The sequence below is a fragment of the Cnephaeus nilssonii genome (genome assembly GCF_951640355.1).
Source record: "Cnephaeus nilssonii genome assembly, chromosome: 14".
Lineage (NCBI taxonomy): Eukaryota > Metazoa > Chordata > Mammalia > Chiroptera > Vespertilionidae > Cnephaeus > Cnephaeus nilssonii.
Genome location: NC_137085.1, coordinates 77,927,357 through 77,949,131, shown reverse-complemented (window position 1 = coordinate 77,949,131; position 21,775 = coordinate 77,927,357). Strand labels below are relative to the sequence as shown.

General features: G+C 48.0%; 2 protein-coding genes across 2 annotated transcripts in view; one reads left to right on the top strand and one right to left on the bottom strand.

Annotated features, from left to right (window-relative positions):
• IPPK (inositol-pentakisphosphate 2-kinase) overlaps window positions 1–21,775 on the bottom strand; it is a 63,330-nt gene that overhangs the window by 22,745 nt on the left and 18,810 nt on the right. Inside the window, exons 7-11 of the mRNA XM_079791357.1 lie at window positions 9,080–9,138; window positions 8,699–8,771; window positions 5,404–5,683; window positions 4,315–4,465; window positions 3,610–3,712 (exon numbers count right to left, since the gene is read on the bottom strand). Coding sequence (XP_079647483.1) covers window positions 3,610–3,712; window positions 4,315–4,465; window positions 5,404–5,683; window positions 8,699–8,771; window positions 9,080–9,138 — 666 coding nt within the window. The remainder of the gene's footprint in view (window positions 1–3,609; window positions 3,713–4,314; window positions 4,466–5,403; window positions 5,684–8,698; window positions 8,772–9,079; window positions 9,139–21,775) is intronic.
• The window catches only part of CENPP (centromere protein P), a 316,284-nt gene that overhangs the window by 287,866 nt on the left and 6,643 nt on the right, over window positions 1–21,775 (top strand). The gene's annotated exons all lie outside the window — the stretch shown is intronic.

Sequence of the window (21,775 nt, the reverse complement as noted above, 5' to 3'; positions counted from 1 at the left end):
CAATGTTTCTAACTCTCTATCCCTCTCTCTTCCTCTCTGTAAAAAATCAATAAAATATATTTAAAAAAAGAAAAGAAAAGCGCAGTGTAAGCAGAAGGAAGGAAATAATAAAGATCAGAGTGGAGATAAACGACATAGAGACCAAAGAAACAATACAAAAGATCAACAAAACCAAGAACTGGTTCTCTGAAAGGATAAACAAGTTCGATGAACCTCTAGCCAGACTTAACAAGAAGCAAAGAGAGGACCCAAATAAATAAAATCAGAAATGAAAGAGGAGAAATAACAACAGACCCCACAGAAATACAAAGGATTGTTAAAAAATACTATGAACAACTCTATTCTAACAAAATGGACAACCTGGAGGAAATGGACATATTCCTAGAAAAATACAACCTTCCAAAACTCGAGCAGGAAGAATCTAAACATCTCAATAGGCCAATAACTATGGAAGAAATTGAAGCAGTCATCAAAAAGCTTCCAGCAAACAAAAGCCCGGGGCCAGACAGCTTCACAGGGGAGTTTTACCAAACATTCAAGGAAGAACTAAAACCTATCCTCAGACTATTCCAAAAAATTCAAGAGGAAGGAACACTTCCAAGCTCCTTCTATGAAGCCAGCATCACCCTAATACCAAAACCAGATAAAGACAACACAATTGAAAGAGAATTACAGGCCAATATCCCTCATGAACATAGATGCCAAAATCCTCAACAAAATTCTAGCAAATTGGATCCAGCAGTATATCTGAAAGATCATACACCATGACCAAGTAGGATTTATCCCAGGGATGCAAGGATGGTACAATATCCGCAAATCAATAAACGTGATACATCACATAAACAAACTGAGAGATAAAAATCACAGTCATATCAACTGATACAGAAAAAGCATCTGACAAAATCCAACACCCTTTCTTGGTAAAAACTCTCAGCAAGGTGGGAATAGAAGGATCATACCTCAACATAATAAAAGCCATATATGATAAACCCACAGCTAACATCATACTTAATGGGCAAAAACTAAAACCATTTCCCCTAAGAACAGGAACAAGACAGGAATGCCCACTCTCACCACTCCTGTTTGACATAGTACTGGAAGTATTAGCCATTGCAATTAGACAAGAAGAAGAAATAAGAGGCATCCAAATTGGAAAAGAAGAAGTAAAGCTATCCTTATTTGCAGATGACATGATATTGTACATAAAAAACCTGCAAGACTCCATCAAAAAACTAATAAGACTTAATAAATGAATTCGGCAATGTAGCAGGATACAAAATTAACGCCAAGAAATCTATGGCATTTCTATACACCAATAGTGAACTTACAGAAAGAGAAAATAAAAAAGCAATCCCACTTACAATTGCACCTAAAAAAGTAAGATACCTAGGAATAAACTTAACTAAGGAGGTAAAAGACCTATACGCGGAAAACTACAGGACACTGAAAAAAGAGATAGAGGAAGACATAAACAGATGGAAGAACATACCATGTTCAGGGATTGGTAGAATCAACATCATTAAAATGTCCATACTACTGCTGAAACCGGTTTGGCTCAGTGGATAGAGCGTCGGCCTGCGGACTCAAAGGTCCCGCGTTCGATTCCGGTCAAGGGCATGTACCTTGGTTGCGGGCACATCCCCAGTAGGGGGTGTGCAAGAGGCAGCTGATCGATGTTTCTCTCTCATCGATGTTTCTAACTCTCTATCCCTCTCTCTTCCTCTCTGTAAAACATCCATAAAATATATTTTTTAAAAAATGTCCATACTACCCAAAGCAATCTATAGATTCAATGCACTCTCCATTAAAATACCAATGGCATATTTCACAGACCTAGAAAGAACTCTCCAAAAATTCATCTGGAATAAAAGAAGACCCCGAATAGCCACAGCAATCCTGAGAAAGAAGAACCAAGTAGGTGGGATCTCAATACCAGATTTCAAGCTGTATTACAAGGCCACTGTTCTCAAAACAGCCTGGTACTGGCACAAGAACAGACATATAGATCAATGGAATAGAATAGAGAACCCAGAAATCGACCCAAACCACTATGCTCAATTAATATTTGACAAAGGAGGCATGAACATACAATGGAGTCAAGACAGTCTCTTCAACAAATGGTGTTGGGAAAATTGGACAGATACATGCAAAAAAATGAAACTAGACCACCAACTTACACCATACACAAAAATAAACTCAAAATGGATAAAGGACTTAAACATAAGACGGGAAACCATAAAAATACTAGAGGAATCCACAGGCAGAGAAATCTCAGACATATGCCAAAGCAATTTCTTCATCGATACCACTCCTAGGGCAATAAAAACTAAAGAGAAAATAAATAAATGGGACCACATCAAAATAAAAAGCTTTGGCACAGCAAAAGAAACCATCAACAAAACAACAAGAAAGCCCACTGCATGGGAGAACATATTTGGAAATGTTATCACTGATAAAGGTTTAATCTCCAACATCTACAGACAGCTTATACAACTTAATAAAAGGAAGATAAATGATCCAATAAAAAAATGGGCAATAGACCTAAATAGAATCTTTTCGAAAGAAGACAGAAGGAAGGTCAAGAGACATATGAAACCATGCTCAAAGTCACTAATTATCCGAGAGATGCAAATCAAAATGACAATTCAGTACCATCTCACACCGGTCAAAATGGCTATCATCAACAAATCAACAAAGGACAAGTGTTGGCGAGGATGTGGAGAAAAAAGGAACCCTCGTGCACTGCTGGTGAGAATGCAGACTGGGGCAGCCACTGTGGAGAACAGTATGGAGTTTCCTCAAAAAACTAAAAATGGAACTCCCATTTGACCCATTAATCCCACTTCTAGGAATATATCCCAAGAAACTAGAAACACCAATCATAAAGGATATATGCACCCCTATGTTCATAGCCGCACAATTTCACCATAGCTAAGATTTGGAAACAGCCTAAATGCCCATCAGCAGATGAGTGGGTTAGAAAACTGTGGCACATCTACACAATGGAATGCTACGCTGCGGTAAAAAAGAAGGAACTCTTACCATTTGCAGCAGCATGGATGGACCTGGAGAGCATTATGCTAAGTGAAATAAGCCAGGCAATGAAAGAAAAATACCACATGATCTCACTCATTTATGGAAAATAAAGAACATTATAACCTGATGAACAAAAAGATAGATACAGAGGCAGTAAAGCACCAAACAGACTGTCAAATTACAGCGGGAAGGCTGGGGAGTGTTGGGGAGGGGGGGAAAGAGATCAACTGAGGGACTTGTATGCATGCAGATAAGCACAGCAATGGACACAGACACTGGGGGCGTGGGATGAGGGCATGTGCCGGGGGGGAGGTCAATGGGGAAAAAAAAGGAGATATATGTACTACTACTGGTAATACTTTAAAGAATAAAAAAAATAAGCTGTAAAAAAAAATAAAATCGTTCACCTTTTCAAATATTTGGATATATGTATCTCAATATAATTGGTTTCTTTGAAAAGAAAAAAAAATCCCCGATTCCAGCTTCAACCATCAGGAGACATTTCCCAGGAAAGCCCAGCTCAGCGTGAGAGCCTAAGGAGCACCCGGTGCGCTTCCGGAAAGGCCCGCTCACCTTGGTCAGCGCAAAGGCCACTGTGCCGTCATCCTCCGTGGAAAGGTCGAGCAGCTTCTGGCAAAACGCTTCATCGTAAGGCCCATCGATCTGCAATGCTTTCCTGAAGGAAAGGGACAGAAGTAAGATGCCACAGGCACAGGGACTGTTTCTTAAACTGCTAACAACTCCGCAGCCACACCTGTGGCTCATAGGCTCCTCCTCCTCCAGTTCCACACTTTGCCCTGAAGACCCTGCAAGACCAGAGCCTGGGAGCTGAGCTGAACAGTCCTGCTCCTGACACACGGCATCCGGTCAGAGCCCGCGGGAAGGGACAGTGGGAGGGAGGTGCCGCCGCCGCCCGCCTGTGTGGGCCCAGCCGCCCCGACGGGAGGGCACAGGGAGGCCCGAGGCAGAGGCTGCTGGCTGTGGAGCGGCACTGCCCCCTGCAGCTCAGCCCCGACTCAGGACCCAGAGCTGCCGCCGTGGACTGTCCAACTCCCAGGACGTGCTGCTTTTCCAGGAACGGGCCACAGAGCACTGTCCCGGGCGGGCCTGGCACCAGAAGGGACAGAGGGAAGGCGGCTGGGGTGGGTCAGCCTCCTGGGAGCCCTGTGCGGTCCTCCACTGGAGAACCCTAACCCTCACACCCCATCTCACCCTCAGAGCTGCTTGGGGGCCCCACCTGGGCCCAGAGGGGCAGGGGTACCACAGGCCAAGCCTCACCTCTGCTCAGGAAACTCCTCCAGGTACCGCTCAACCCGTCGGTACAGAGGGTAGAGGCCTTCGATGTCCAGCAGGTCCAACATCTGCACCTGAAGGGTTTGGTACAGAAGACAGCCCTTCGGCAACCCCGAGTGCTCCAGGCTGCTTTTTCCTACCAAGAACATCCGGGGAAAAGGAGGGTTACTGTCAAGGACTGATGTCGGCGGCAGGCACAGGCTGCCCCGCCTCACAGAGGCGCTGGAGCTGCGGGCACGTGCACAGGGCCAGGCACAAAGCAAAGGGCAGGTGACCCACGTCTCGCTCTGTGCCTCTCTTCCCTTGCAACATCCGTCAACTCCATCACACCAACCCAGAGCTGTTTAGAGAGATGGCTCTCAGATAAGGCACCACATTTAAAGTGACCATGTTAACAGCCCAAATCGGAGAGAGCACGTCTGTGGAGCCCCAACCCACAGCCCATGTGGGGAAGAGGTGGCACCGGAGGTGGTGGTTTAGGTGTGCCTGGTGACCTCACTTCTGACAGTCACCCACCGCCCCACCAGAGCTCAGACCACAGGGCTCTTAGCAGCCGAACGGCACAGCTCCCTCCTCCGAGGCAGCTCCTCATCCACAGCCCTGGGCGCGTGGTGGAGCTGCTGGCGGATGACACAGGGGCAAACGAGGAGCGCGGGGACGCGCAGGACAAAAACCCAAGCTAGCCACCTGGAAGCCCTGAGGCCACCGAGTCACAGCCAGCTCCGGGTGAGTCTGAGGAACAGGCCCTCGAGCAGGGAGCGCCCAGAGCCAGGAGCCCTGCACCCTCCCGCCCTGCACAGGGCCTGCCCAGGTGCACCAAGAGGACAGGCGGGCGTGGAGAAAGCACTCCGCAAACACTGGCCCGGTGGACAGGGTGCAGGGAAGATGTGGGCTGCAAGGACACCCCCACATCGGGGAGAAGGGCGCCTCCCCCCCTCCCCCCAGGCTCAGAGGCAGGGAGGCTGGCTCTGGGGAGGCCTGGGCCCAGGCTGCTCCCGCAGAAGCCCCGTGAGGCCAGGCAGGACCCCAGCCGGCGATGCCCGGGCTCTGCCCACCCGCCAGCCACCAGCCTACCTTGGTGACGCAGGCTCCTGCCGAAGGGGCTGGCTTCACAGACACAGGGGCCTGGCGACCCGGGCCCCAACTTCAGGGCACTTGGCCGGCCCTTGTCTGAGCCACTGAGCAGCACCCGCGTGATGACGCGCACCAGCTCCCGGATCACGGCCCTCGCGCAGTGGGGCCCGCTGGCCAGGCCGTTGGACGGGTAGAAGAACGGCTTCAGGTGATGTGCCAGCTCACGCCAGTCAACTGCGGGGCTGCGGGCGTCCTTGCAGCCATAAATCAGCTCCCCATTCTGCAGGGAAGAAACAGGACAGGCAGGCAAAGGGACCGAACATCAACCAGTGCCCATCGGGGCCTACACACGGTGCTGCGGCGGTGGGGAGCCCACTCTCACGCACCCTGTCCCGGACCAAAAGGCAAGTCCCACTGGAAGGTGGGAAAGAAGAAAAGCTCTAGAAACGGGAGACCGGAGTCCTGAACTGACGTACAAACCCTCAGGCCAGACACAGAGCGCACTGGCCGCTGGGACTGCAGAGGCAGGGACGCTGTCCCCTGCGACACTGTCCGTCAGGCCTGAGCAGAGGCAGCGTGGGCGCTGGGGTGGCCAGTTCTGCAGAGCTCTGTCCTCGCGAACGGCTGGGCCGGTCCCGCCAGGGCGGGTGTGAACCCTTGCCTTTGAGGCCATCCTGCCTTCTAACCCAAGTCCAGCCAAGAAACCCCTTGCGGTACCGGTGTTCACAGGCTGCAGGCAGGAACCCCCCATGGGCCTAGCCCATGACTTTTACGGGGTCTACAACAAGCATGTCAAACTCGCGGCCCACAACGAATATTTTTGTGGCCCAGCCAATATAACGGCATGTAAAGAACAGTTTAATAAAAATTTTGTGACTTAATGTTTACAATATCCTGTTTTACATAATTACTAATAACGAACTGCAACGTTCGCTAATGGCTGATTACTAGAATCGTGTTGCATTCATTTCCCTTACGCGCAGGCGCACCATTTCTCTCCACTAACACCAGCAGCGAATATTTTAGCAGCCGACGGCCACATCATTAGTCTTGGACTGACTTGTTTGGTGTGCGCAACAGGAAACATTTCGCTTTTGGAGAACAAGAAAAATAGGTTTATTTGTGTTACGCTTATTAATTTGTGCAGTTATTCAGTGTCTGGTAAGTGAATGTTCAAGAAAAATATTAATTACTATAAAATGTTCAGTTATTTTATGTTAAGGATGACTCATTTATTTCAGCCCTTTGTGTTCAGCATGTCTCTATCGAAATAAACCTACGTTTCTATGAAAACGGGAGCTTCTGGTTTTGCGCCCACTTGCACGTAGCCCTTGCCTGTCCGGCCCACGGTGGCCCGGGAGTGCGACAGACGTGGCCTCTGGTGTCTGGTAAAAAGGCCCTGAGAGAACCTGGCTCCCGCCCCGAGCAGCAGCCCACCCAGGGGAGTGGCGCCTCTCGCCTCACTCCCTTGCCTGCGAGAAGGTGTGCCCAACGCCCATCTCCCTTGACAGTCACACCCTGAGGTTCTCCCACGTCCCAGAGGTTGGGTCCGTGTGCCCAGCAGCATAAAGGCAGAGTGGCAGCGCGTCCAGCTGGTCTCTCACAGACTAGGGTGAAAGGTGCCTGGCTTGCACTGTGGCTCTCTTCTTGGATCACAGCAGCGTGGTCGAAGCCCCGGGAGCTCAGATCGGCTCAGCCAGGGTTTCGTTGGGAGCAGCCTCAGGAGAGACCCTGAGCCAGAGCCGGCCCCCCTGCTCTCCCCGGCAGAGCTGAGGTGTGAGTGCCTGTCGCGCAGCAGCAGGGCATAGGACAGGACGTTCCTGCTCCGCTCCAGGTGGCCGAGGGGAGGCAAGTCAACCCACAGGCGTGCAGACAGGCGTGCCGCCCTCGGCAAAGTCCTGGGAACCAACAGGACGCGGCTTCCCCGGGAGGCCTGCTGGCACTGCCAGAGCTCAGTGGGTGTCCAGGGTGATGGGGACACAACGAAGGCCACCACCACCCAGGCAGGGAACCCATGAGACACCCCTGACTGAGATGGGCCTTGTGTGGCGCGGGTCTGCCAGGCCAAGGGCAGGCAGTAGTTCCCGGGGGAAGACAGGCCGGGAGGACGTGCTGAGCTGGCACCAGGGGCCGGGACTGAGCCCGCTCCCGCACCGGAGGGCTGAGCAAGCCCGGAGGCGAAGACCTCTCCTCCCCAGGTCTGAAGTCGGAGGGCACGGCGTTTCACCCCTGCAGATACAGCTGCTCAAGGACCTCAGGTGACTTTTGGAGGAGAGCCATCAACTCAGGCTCCATGTCACTCCACATGTCCCCCCAAAGTTTCACAAGTGACCAGTGTTGGGGTGGACAGAGCCACAGGCATGGAATATATGAACAAACGCGGACGAACAGCAGGATGGCGGTGCCGGCCGTGGCCCAGGAATCTGCTCCACACCGGGAGGCGCAGCTCGGAAGGCGAGAGCTGCAGCACCTCAGCTTGCCCAGCAGAAGTGACGGCGCCCGGGCCGGGTCAGGGTGGCTCACTGGTTGAGCACTGACCCATGAGCAAGAGGTCATAGGATCCATTCCCCATCAGGGAACACGCCCGGGTGGCGGGCTCGATCCCCAGGAGGGAGCATGCAGGAGGCAGCTGATCAATGTTTCTCTCTCATCCATGTTTCTCTTTATCTAAAGTCAATAAAAACATACATTTTTTAAAAAGCGACGGCACTTGAGAAAATGGACGGCAATGCTCCAGATGTTATTGTAAAAAGCCATGCTGTGTACCTTCTCTTAATCCATCCCTTTTGAGACAATTCTCCCAGACTCTGGATTTTTCCGTGCTGATGGCAACAGAAGCAGCAGACGGCCCAGGTCTGAGGCCCAGCCCGGGGCGCAGGGCAGGACAAGCTGTCCGGGGCCCAGCCGGCAGGGCAACCAGAAAGGCCACCTCAGTCAGAATGCCAGCCTGACCACAGGTTCCAGATGAGGCCCCCGACGGAAAGAAATCCATCTTCTAATTCACACAGAGCTCCTCAGGTCCTTACCAGAATCAACACACACACTGACTGGGTGTCTCTCTTCCCAGGTTTGGGAAGGCAGATGCCAGCCAGGCCTCAGAGGCACCAGGCCTGTCCTCACCCCAGACCCAGGTTGGGGATGATCAGAGCCCAGGCACCCAGGGGGTCAGGGAGCCCACACCCCGGGGCGAGGCGGCGCCCGGGATGCTATCGGAAGGCCCACCCTGCGCTTCCGCCCGGCCAGGAGCAGAGCAGGATGCATTGTGGGAGAGCCACAGCACAGACGCACCTCTTACCTTAAATATCTTCAAGTTGTTCTGTGCCTCCTGCAACAAGCTTTTCAAGGCAAAGTACATTCTCTGCTTATTTCTAAAACGGAAAGGACGATGCGCAGGGTCAGCAGCAGGCCTTGCAGTCCCTGCCTGTGGCCGAGCTGTGGGGGGGCACCTGGGACACGGGCCCCAGGGGAGGAGCACCTTGTCTCCACCCGCCTGACAAGGCCCCCCTGACCCCTCACAGGAGGGGGCACCCCCCTGACCCCTCACAGGACACCCCTGGCCCCTCACAGGACACCCCCTACTAACCCCCTCACAGGACACCCCCATGACCCCTACAGGACACCCCCAACCACCCCACCGGCAGGGAAGATGGCACTAAGGACAAAGACTGTCTCTTACCCTGAGTAGAGGTCAAGGGGACAGTATTTACTGATCTGCTTCCACTTCCCAGTTGCCACCTGTGAAGAAACCACCACACGTGTCCGTGATGGGACTGGGAGCAGCACTGCGGTGACTTAGCACAAGCCCAAGCGGATGAGATGATGGGAGTCCCAGCAGGTATCCCCGCGCCGGGGACACACCCTCACTAGCGGGGTGGGTGCCAGCCCTCCTCTGAGGTTCCCACGTGGCTGCCGGCCCAGCCTCTACATGAGCAGGAAGCAGCAGCAAGCACCTTTTTAAAGCGACATGGCCAAATCTGGTAACCAGATAAACAAATCTTTAAAATTAGAATATACAGGAAGGAGAAGGTGTGGCTCATAGTAATTTCATGTTGTCAATGAGAAGAAAAATTGGCACAACAAAGGCCACTTGCTGGTTTCCATCAAAATTTAAAAGGTGGCCCGGCTGGTGCGGCTCAGTGATTGAGTGCCCACCCATGAACCCAGAGGTCACCAGATCGATTCCCAGTCATGGCGCATGCCCAGGTTCCGGGCTCGATTCTCAGGAGGGAGCGTGCAGGAGGCAGCCAATCAATGATTCTCTCTCATCATTGATGTTTCTAACTCTCTCCTCCTTCTCCCTTCCTTTCTCTAAAATCAATAAAAACATATTTTAAAACATTAAAAGGTGGGTATCCCAACTTGGCAAATCTACAAGGAATGACAGGTTCAAGGATGTTCACTGCTATCTGACTAAGAGCAAGACCTAGAAACAACTAAGTAAATCACAGTACATGTGCTCTCATGGGCTAGGACACGGGAGGACACATATTCAGTGAAGGAATGAATAAATGATATGCAGTCACCAACAGAAAGAGGTAGACCTAAAAATCACCAAAATTTATTCAAGGCAAAAAGCAACCTGCAGAACAAAGCATATGATATCACTAACTTAATAACAATCCTATATAATAAAAGGCTAATATGCATATCGACTGAATGGCAGAATGGCCAGTCGCTATGACACGCACTGACCACCGGGGGCAGATGCTCAATGCAGGAGCGCTCCCATGGGGGAGACTCTCCAGCCTCTGGGTCAGTGCTAAGGATGAGTGACTGACGGCTTAGGCCCACTCCCCACAAGCGGGCCTAAGCCATCAGTCGGGCATCCTTGAGGGCTCCTGGACTGAGAGAGGGTACAGGCTGGGCTGAGGGACCCTCCAAGTGCACGAATTTCGTGCACCAGGCCTCTAGTAATAATAATAAAGAGTCCTAGCTGGTTTGGCTCAGTGGATAGAGCATCAGCCTGCGGACGGAAGGCTCCAGGGTTCAATTTTGGTCAAGGGCACGTGCCCAGGTTGCCAGATCAATCCCCACTAAGGGGTGTGTAGAAGGCAGCCAATCGATGATTCTCTCTCATCATTGATGTTTCTATCTCTCTCTCCCTCATCCTTCCTCTCTGAAATCAATAAAAATATATTTTAAAAAAGAGAGAAGAAAAAGGATATATGTAGGGATTAAAAATGGCAGTGGATTAAGTAGAAGCTCACAGACACTCTCCCAGGACCAAACTGGAATTACAACTAAAATACAGAAAAACTTCCTGAATAATTAACTGAAGACCAGCTGGAGAGAACCCTGATCACCAAGGACAGAGAGTGGAGACCACAGAGACAGCAGGAGGGGCGGGGGCTGGCCGGGCTCCCACAGACAGCAGCTGAAGGCCTGGAGAGAGATCTCAGCTGGGGAGAGGGGTTGCCACTGAGAACTCTGGGGTCTAGACCCTAAGCTGGGCTCCCCGGCGCAGAGCACCACATGAGAAAGGTGCACATAACATCTGATTGTGAAAAGCAGCAGAGTTGCTGTCTGCCAGGGAGGGACGGCTAGAAATGCAGGCACCCTCTTAAAGGGCCAACACACAAAATCCTGTGTGCAGCCACTCACCTTGGGCTCTGGCAGAGGGAGGGCAGAGTGGACTGGAGCTGAGTGAGCAGAAGCCAGGGTTGGGGGCTCTGTGGCTAGACCTCAGAAGGCAGACACCCCGGTTTCCTGTGCTGAGTCTCATTTCCTCATGCTGTGGAGGTCCTCTTTCTCACATAGACATTTGCTACCCAGGTGTTTTGTGGGTAGCAAATGGAGGGGGGAGACAGTTGGCCCACCCTATTGGAAAGCCCCTTGACCCACCCTGTGGAGTTTCTGAGGCCCATTAAGAGACTGAGAGTAACAATTAGCCTCTAGGCAGAAGCAGCTGTCCCACTCTGTTGGAAAATGTCTCACCCAAACTGTGGACAATTGCCTGAGGCTACTCAAGACTGAATCCAATCAGTTTGCAGACAGAGGTGGTTCTCTAGAGGCTCTGAGTCTTTGAATGATCTAATTAGTCAAAACAGCAGATTGGGTCTCCACCAAAGACACCATCCCAGTCTGCTCAGGAAAGCAAAAGCCAGCAGGACCCCAAGTGCCTGCAGGTGACACCTGCAGGACCAGCTCCGTGGGGAAGGAAGTACAGCTCAGAACAGAGTCAACCAAGGTGTGTGGTTCAAGGTAGACACAGCCTCTGGGCTAAGGAGTCCCCGACCACTGGACAGCTGGCAGGAAGACATTGGGGTTGAAACTGGCAGCTAGTCAGAGGGGAGATACTTCCCACAAATAGGACATCAACAATCAAGTCCCAATTACAGGAGAGCCCAAACAATGCACACAAGGAGCATTCCTAGAGCATCCAGCTCAGGTGAACAAAGGGACTACACCACTGGACCCCTTAAGACACTTCCTACATAAGGCCATCCCACAGACTGAGAGGCACAGCAGGTCTATCTAGTACATAGGAGCAAAGATAAACAGACAGTTAAAATGAGGAGACAAGGAAACAACCCCAAGTGAAAGAAAAGAAGGAATCGCCAGAAAAAGAACTAAGCAAGATGGAGGCAAGAAACCTATCAGAAATAGAGTTCAAAGCAATGGTTATAAAGATTCTTAAGGAACTTAGTGAAAATTACAACAACATGAGAAGGGAAACAGAACCAGAAAGAAAGGAAGAATGATATATCTGACATGAAGAACACACTGGAAGGGATTAAAAGCAGATTGGATGAAGCAGGGGAAGGAATCAGCGATTTGGAAGACAAGGTAGAAATAAATACCCATTAGAGCAGCAAAGAGAAAAAAGAATTAAAAAGCAGGAAGATAGCTTAAGGGAGCTCTGGGACACCATGAAGTATAAAAGCATCCACATTATAGGAATGCCAGAGGGGGAGAATGCGAGCAAGGACAGAGAACCTGTTTAAAGACATAATGACAGAAAACTTCCCCCGCATGGTGAAGGAAAATGTCACACAGGTTCTGGAGGCACAGAGAGTCCCAATCAAGATGAACCCAAAGAGACCCACACCTAGACACATCATAATTTCATAATTAAAATGGAAAATGTTAGCCCAGCCTGTGAACTGAAGGGTCCCTAGTTCAACTCTGGTCAAGGGCACATACCTCATTGCAAGCTCCACCCTGGCCTGGGCCCTGGTTGGGGCACATGCAGGAGGCAACCAATTAATGTGTTTATCTAACATCAGTATTCCTCTCTGTCTTTCCCTCTCTCTTCCACTCTCTCTAAAAAATCAATGAAAAAATATCCTCAGATCAGGACTAAAAAAAAAAATAATAATAATAAAAATAATAAAATGGCAAATGTTAAAGACAAAGAAAGAATCTTAAAGGCAGCAAGAGAGAGAGAAAATTACATAAAAAAGGAGTTCCCATTAGAACTGACTTCTCAAGAGAAACACTTCAGGCCAGAAGGGAGTGACATGAAGTACTCGAAGTAATGAAAAGCAACGACCTAAATCCAAGACTACTGTATTCAGCAAGGCTATCAAATAAAGTTGAAGGTGAAATAAAAAGCTTTCCAGACAATAAGAGGTCAAAGGAGTACAGTACCATCAAACCAGCAATGCAAGAAATGTTCAAGGGACTGCTTTAAGAAGAAGAAAAGGAGAGAGAGGTTCATAGGCATAAAGAAAATAAAAATGGCAATAAATAAAATACCTACCAATAATAACCTTAAATGTAAATGGATTAAATGCTCAACTCAAAAAACATAGGGTGACTGAATGGGTAAGAAAACATGAGCCATATACGTGCTGTCTATAAGAGACTCACCTCAGAACAAAAGATAGACACAGACTGAAAGTGAAGGGCTAGAAAAATATATTCCATGCAAATAGAAAGCGAAAAAAAGCTGGAGTAGCAATACTCATATCAGACAAAGCAGGCCACTTCATTATACTAAACAGAATGATTCAATAAGAAAATAGAACCCTTATAAACATACATGCACCCAATATAGGAGCACTGAAGTACATTAAAAAACTCTTGATGGACCTTGAGGGAGAGATTGACAGCAATACATTCATAATTTGGGATTTACCACCACATTGACTTCACTGAATAGATCTTCAAGACAAAAAATTAACAAGCAAACAGAGGCCTTAAATGACACACTAGATCAAATGGATCTAACCAATATTTACAGAACATTTCACCCCAAAGCAACAGAATGTATATTCTTCTTAAGCTCACATGGAACATTCTCAAAGACAGGCCACATGTTAGGGCACAAAACAAGTTTATACAAATTCAAGAAGATTGATATAATACCAAGCATCTTCTCAGATCACAGTGGCATGAAGTTAGAAATCAACTATAATAACAAAACTCAAAAACACTCAAACACATGGAAGCTAAATAGCATGTTATTAAACAAAAAATGGGTTACCAATGAGATCAAGAAAGAAATTAAAAACTTCCTGGAAACAAATGAAAATGAACACACAACCACTCAAAACCTATGGGACACAGCAAAAGCGGTGCTGAAACGGAAGTTCACAGCACTACAGGCCTACCTCAAGAAACAACAAAAAGGACTAATAAACTATCTAGCCCGACAACTAAATGAAGTAGAAAGAGAACAGCAAGAAAAGCCCAGGGGAAGTAGAAGGAAGGAAATAATAAAGATCAGAGCATAAATAAAGGACATAGAGACTAAAAAAAAAGTCCAAAAGATCAATAAATCCAAGAGCTGGTTCTTTAAAAAGATAAACGAGATTGATGAACCCCTAGCCAGACTCATCAAGAAACAGAGAGGAACCAAATAAATAAAATCAGAGATGGAAGAGGTGATATAACAACGGAACCCACAGAAATACAAAGGATTGTAAGAAAATACTAAGAACAACTATATGCCCACAAACTGGACAACATGGGTGAAATGGACAAATTCCTAGAAACATACAATCTTCCAAAATTCAATCAGGAAGAATCACGATCTACAATAATAATCTGCTTCATGTTGATATTTACTGCTGTGTTGCTGACAATTATCTGAAAGAGAAGTTGGGGTGCTTCACTGGGCTGGAAAAAATTTAGCTAAATCAGAAAGCAGGTTTAATTAAGCAAGTTTATATATATTTAAAAGGCTAAACTGACTTGCTCATGCGCGGTACATATAAAGCTCTCGCTGGCACCATTTGCATGCGTGTGTTTCCATCTGTCATTGTCGATCATGAATTTGGTTGACACTTCTATTATAGAGAAAGGGCAAATAGCGATATTAAAATATTTCTTCTAATTAATTTCCTTTCAATGTGCACGAATCCGTGACCCGGGACACTAGTAAGTATATAAGTTCTTTGGTTTATCTCTTCTCGTCCCTTCAGCCCCACATTGAGGTATGTCAGTCTGTTCCTTGCTTCCCTGCTTTGGGTCTTATTTTGTTGGTCAATTCGTTTTGTTCATTAGATTCCACAGATAAGTGAGATCATATGATATCTGTCTTTCTCAGATTGGCTTATTTCACTTAGCATAATATTTTCCAGTTCCATCCATGCTGTCCCAAAGGATAAGAGATCCCTCTTTTTTACAGCTGCATAGTACTCCATGCTGTAAATGTCCCAGAGTTTTTTATCCACTCATCTGCTGATGGGCACTGGGGCTGTTTTCAAATCTTAGCTATTGTAAATAACACTGCTATGAACATAGGGGTGCTGCTATGAACATGGGGGTGCATATATTCTTTCCGATTGGTGACAAAACCTGAAGTCATTTTCAAGTTCCACCATTTCTTACTTCTTTTCAGTTGGGTTAAGTTTCTAAACCTCTATTTTCTGGCTAATGAAAAGAAAATAGGATTCTACCGAGTCTCCTATCTACCTACTCCAGGACTTCTGTGAGGATCAAATGAGATGAGGCATGGGAAAACGCTTCACAGACATTTGGTTAATGTGTAAAATGTTTCCACCTGGCTATAAAGCAAGTCATGTTCCTGGGATGAAGAAACTCCAAGGAGACTAGTCGCTAGGGAGAGGAAGCCGGGCATTGCTATGTGACGTCATTGCCCGGTGCCCACAGCGACCGTTTCTGGGCTGGGCTGTGGGCTGCATTTTGCGCCATGGGGTCTTGGCCGCATTGGCTGTGATTTGGTGGGGTGTCGCTACGGGGTGGTGGCGGGGCCTGTGTCCCAGTTGGGGGAAGCCGAGTGTTGGCTTGTCGGCGCCAGGTCCATGGTGCCGTTTATTTTTAAACTAGAGGCCCAGTGCATGATTGAATCATGCACGTGTAGGGTCCCCTACATGCTTTCGCTTTCGATCACGGGGAGCTGGGTGCCCGTCCGCTGGTGCACCAGCGGATGGGCACCCAGCTCCCACGCTTTTGCTTTCGATCACTGGTGCACCAGGCCTTTCAGAAGCCTCAGGCGTGGCGGAGGCTTCTGAAAGGCCTTCTGCCTGAGCGGACAGGCACCCAGCTCCCACACTTTTGCTTTCGATTGCGGGGGAGCTGAGTGCCTGTCCGCTCAGGCACTCAGCTCCCCCTCTTTTGATGGTCCGCAGCGGGACGTCAGCTCGCTGCCTCAGAGGCCCCTTCTGTGCCGCAGCACAGCCATGGCGCAGACGCTGAGCTCGTGCCGCTGCTGGCGACACAGCTCAGCGTTCCGCCGGCCCAATCGGCTACCCCAGCCCCCCGAGTCCCGCCCCCCCACGCCTCCTGGCCAATCATGGGCATAGCGAAGGTACGGTCAATTTGCATATTTGTCTATTATTAGTTAGGATGGCCAGTGTGCATCATGGCAGCTCCTGTGTTGAGCGTCTGCCCCCTGGTGGTTAGTGCATGTCATAGAAACCAGTCGGAGGGAAGGACAGACACTTAACCTTTTATATATACAGGTATGCATAGCCCATGGACACAGGCAATAGGGTAGTGAAGACCGGGTAGGGGCTGGGAGGAGGGGATGGGGGGGATGGGAAATATCTGTAATACTATCAACAACATAAAGTACATTTAAAAATGGAAAAGAAATGGAGTATGTGTCTCACATACGTACACAACATGCAAAGAAAAGCCCTTGAAGGCTGTACAACACAATCCTTAGGGTTACTTAAGTGAAAAAGGCAATTAGCAGAGCAATCACACAAGGCGAGACCCTGTGTTTGCGTTAGAAATGAGTACAAGTGCACATGTGAACACAGATATGTATAAAGATGGCATCCCCTCACTTCCACTGTTAGAACGTTTATTTTTGTCGGCACAGGAAGAAGTCAGGAAGGATGTACAAACTGATAACATGAGTTACCTCTGGGAAAGCAGGTGACCTAATTCATACAATTCCGTATTTTATCAGTTAAATGAGCAGGTATTAAGTCAGTAGGAACAGTGGAGTAAGAACCTCTGGAAATTCTCTCCCCCATATGAGCAATGAGAAAACTGCAAAACTACCAGAATCAATTAAAATTTTCATAACTCTGAAAATTAACCAAAGTCTTGCAACAATTTAGGAAGCATTTACTCAAGAAATACAACCCAATCTAAGTAAGAACTGTGAGCTTTGTGGCACTTTAATGTCCTATTCCCACCCCCTGTCTAGTTCCAAGGGAACCCTGGAAACCAGCAGTCCTGGTGAAAACAGAAGCCTGGCAGCCTGCAGAGGGCGGGACAGGGCGGGGCTCCTCCAGAGCCTCATTGCCAGAGAATGCGCATTATATTACCTCCCCAGCCTCTTGTTTCCTGTGTTCACTGGCCTGTCTCAGAGCTTACCAGGGACCAAAGGGGCATTGTTTCCCAGGGGCACTTATGACAACTATTCAGAGGCAACTGTTTCAACTTCCTAGCTGCCTGCATGGGGAATAACAGTTGTGGCTAAACCTGAAGCTCAACAGAAAAGGCTGAGGGGTGAAGTGTGCACAGGGTGTAGAACTCCAGCATATCCTGGGGGATCTAGATGGCCAGGCACAGGCTCTGCAAAGACCTGCCAAGGCCCTCACCTCCCGCCGGTCAGAGGCTCTGAAAGTGAAGGCCAAGGCAAAGTTGCAACTCTCCTGCTGAGGGTTGAAAGCAGCCCTCAGCACACACAAAGAGCCTCTTGCCAAAAACTGAGAATCTTACTGGTTCCAGCCATTTAAGAAAATATTTCCAAACCATTAGCTGCCCGCTAAGCTAACTGAGCAGAGACTTCAGAAGCTACACATAAGAAAATTGCAGACTTCTCAGAATCTACATACAGACAGTCCTTGGGTTATGTTGGACTCAACATACGTCGTTTTGTGGTTACGTCGCCATCTCCTACTTATTTATAAAAAAAAAAGTTCCGTTATTTTGATGTATGTACATAGGTGCTTTATGTTTTTTATTATTTATTTACCACAAGTAAAGGTCAGGAATTGTTATCTTTCTTTTAAATTTTTTTTACTGTTTCACTTCATTACTGCTGTGTGTGTGCTCCATGTGAGTGATGTAGGTGCTTATGTAGGTGGGTTCCGACTTACGGCGAAAATTGCATTACATTGCGCCGTAGGAATAGATCTCTGATGTAACCCAAGGACCTACTGTATATAAAAGCCTAAGCGACCGTTTGTTCGACCAGTTGACCGGTTGCTATGACACGCACGGACCACCAGGGGGCAGACGCTCAATGCAGGCGCTGCTCCTTGGTGGTCAGTGTGCTCCTACAGCGGGAGCGCCAGACACAGGGCTCACAGCTGGCTACCATGGCCCAGAGACGGCAGCGGAGCAGCAGCGAGCCTACCTAGCGGCGGTGGCAGGCGCAGTGGGGCTGGGATGAGCAGGAGTGGCAGGCAGGAGGGGCAGGCAGCTTTGGACTGCTGGTTTTGGCCGGATTCCCACAGGCCGCACCCAGGGACCCCACCAGTGCATGAACCCAAGCACCAGGCCTTTAGTTAGCATGGAAAAGTCACTGAAAAAGCAGTAACAATTACAACAAGCAGAAATAAGAAATCCTAGAGAGGTTGTAGAATTTGATTTCTAGAGTGACTACATTGTATTACTTAAAATGCCCACTGTCAGCAAATCATTACAAGATATACAAAGAAACAAAAAGTATGATCCATACCTTCAGGGCATAAAGCAATCCATGGGTGGTCCCTGAGGAAGCTCAGACATTGGATTGATACAACAACTTTAAATCAGCTACCTTAACTCTGCTACCGCTAAAGAAAACAAGGAAAACAACCTCTTATCTATCGGAGAATAACAACAGAGACAGAATTTTAAAAAGGAACCAGACAGAAATTCTGTAGTTGAAAAGAACAAAAATGAATAAGTCATTAGAGGGACTTAACAACAGATCTGAGTAGGGAAAAGATAAAATCCCAGAGATGCACACCTAGACCCTGCATAAAAAACTGTCCAGTGACCAATAACAAGACACTGGATCAGTAATCAAAACCTACCAACAAAGGAAATCTCAGGACCAGATGGCTTCACTAGTGATTCTACCACGTGTTTAACCCCAACACTCAAAGTCTTCCAAAAACGGAAAAGTGGAGAGAAGGAAACACTTCCTAACACACGTCCATGGAGCCAGTTATTACCCTGGTACCAAAACCAGACAAAAACATCATTAAAAAAAATAAAAACCATAGACCATTATTCCTTAAGAAAAAATCCTTAACCAAAACAGACAAATCAAATTCAGCAGCATATTAAAGGGATTATCCACCTACAGTCATGTGGAATTTATCCAAGACATACAAGAGTGGTTCAACATGTGAAAACCAATGTGATTCACTATGTTAACAGAAGAAAACACCTCATGATCATTTCAATATAGGACAAGTACTTGACAAAATTCACCATCCTTTCATGATTAAAAAAACGAACAGCACTCAAAATGAACATCTGTACCAAACTCACAGTGAACATTACACAGAATGTGAAAAAGTGAAAGTGTCCCCCCGAAGTTCAGGAACAAGGTAAGGGTGTCCACTCTTGCTACTTCTACACAATATTGTACTGTAAGTTCTAACCAGGGAAATCAGGGAAGAAAAACAAAAAGCATCAGGTTGGGAAGAAAGAACCAGAACTATCTCTATTTGCAAGTGATCTGACCATGTATATAGAAATAAGAAACCATCAAAAAATGTTAGAGCAAATAAATAAGTTCAAAGGGTGACAGGACAAAAGGTCGCTACGCAGCACACAGCAGGCTCTTGTTCTGGGTGGGCTTTTCCTCCCAGGGTCCAATCTGGAGTTCTTGGTGCTCCGAAGGCAGCTGAGCCGGGCTCCCTGCCTGGATGCAGCTCTGCAGGGACTCTCCGTCACCTCCCTGAGGTGGCCGGTCTCCAATGTTCTCATTCCCAGAGAACAACCTCTGGCTCACTCCTCCAGCTTTCCAACGAGTCTGCAAACACTTAATGTCCTGTATTAAAGTTTTCTACTTAGAATTGTTTCTATTTTTCCACAGAGAAGGCTGTCGGGCAGTGATAATCAAGACTGAATTTTTTTCTGACTGACTGGGTCTTAAGTGTAAATAAGCCAAACAGAAGGAAGTCCAACCTCTGCCTTGGCTTTGGGGGAGTTGGACCAGGAATTGCTCCAATGGAAGGGAACAGCAGAAAGGCTTCAGAAGAGGGAGTCAGAAGCTGGCCACACAGAGGGGTCCCAAGCCTTGGCGTCCTATCTCCATTCTTTCAGGGATACCCCTGAGACCCAGCTGCACTCCGTTCCCTGCCCTCCGTCAGAATTTGGGCAGCTGCTGCAGTCTAAGAGCTGTAACATCACATCGGCCACCAGCTGTGACGTTAACAGGGAAGAGGGGAAATGCCAGCTACAATAGTACCCTGCACCAACCAGGATGGGGGCACAGGATGAACAGGTGGTGGGTACCACTCTTGTCATTGTGCACAAAAGAAGTAAGCCTCTTTTCCTTAAAAAATATCAATATGCAAAAAACAATTGCATTTCTCACCTCACACTCATTAAGATGGCTAATATCAAAAATAGAAAATAGCAAGTTTTGGTGAGGATGTGGGGAAATGTGCTGTGGTGGAATGTGAACTGGAACAGCTCTATGAACCACAGAATGTGGTTCCTCATCATTAAAAACAGAGTTTTACCATATGACCTAGCAATTCTTACTTCTGGGTATTTACTCAAAAAACGGAAAGCAGGGTCTCAAAGAGCTATTTATGCACTCTTATTCATAGCAACATCATTGACAACAGCCAAAAGGGAGAAGCAACCCAAGTTCAGTGGATTACTCAGCTTCAAAAGGAAGGAAACTCTGAGACATGCTACAGCATGGATGAACCTCGAGGACATTATGCTGAGTTAAAGTGAACCAGTCACAAAGACAAACACTGTATCATTCCACATGTATGAGGTGCCAACAGCAGTCAAATTCATAAAGATAACAACTGCAATGGCGGTTCTAGGGGCTGAGAAGAGGACATGTGGGGCTGTTTAGTGGGTATAGTTTCAGTATGCTGGATGAATAAACGTCTAGAGATGGCTGCACGACAATGTGGATGTACTTAATGCTAGCAAACTGTAATGGTTAAGATGGCAATACTACCCAAGTGATCCACAGATTCCCACAATTTCTGTCAAAATTCCGAGTCATGTTTTGAAAAAATGAAAAATCCAATCCTCAAATTCATACATAATTGTAAAGAGCACCAAATAACCTAAACAGTCTTGAAAAAGAACAAAGCCGGAGGATTAACACTTCCTCATTTCAAAACCTACTACAAAGCTATAGCAATCAAAGAGTGGTACCGGCATAAGGACAGACATATCTTACCTAATAAAAGAGAAACATGCAAATTAACCATCACTCTGCTACGCCCACAGCCAATCAGAGTGAGTATGCAAATTAACCAAACAAAGGTGGGAGTTAATTTGCATATGCAGGCACAGAGCGGAGTGAAGCCTGCTATGAGGGGAAGTGGGGTGGCGGAGGGAGCTACTGGAGTGGTGCTCCAGACAGAAGCGAGGACTTGCCGGCTCCGGGCGGCCCGGGAGCGAGGAGGTGCTGGCTCCCGGGCGGCCAGGGAGTGGGGACTTGCTGGCTCTACCCTAACCAAGATGACTGCGGCCACGAAGAGAGCAGGAGGGAGGCTTGGGTTTCCCCAGCGATGGAGGAAGCCAAGCTTTCTACACACCCTGGCGGGCCCAGGCCTCCACTAAAGGCTACAAAGTTTCAATTATAGAAGATAAATAAATCCCAACTAAAATGGTGGCAGCCATGGAGCTGGAGAGAGCAGGAGGCTAGAGTTGCCCCCGGCAATGGAGGAAGCCAAGCTTCTGCAGCCCTGGCCTGTCTTGGCCTCCTCTTAAGGCTACCAAGTTTCAATTATAGAAGATAAATAAATCCCAACAGAAATGGCTGCCACCATGGAGCAAGCAGGAGGCTTGGCTCCGCTCCAGGCTA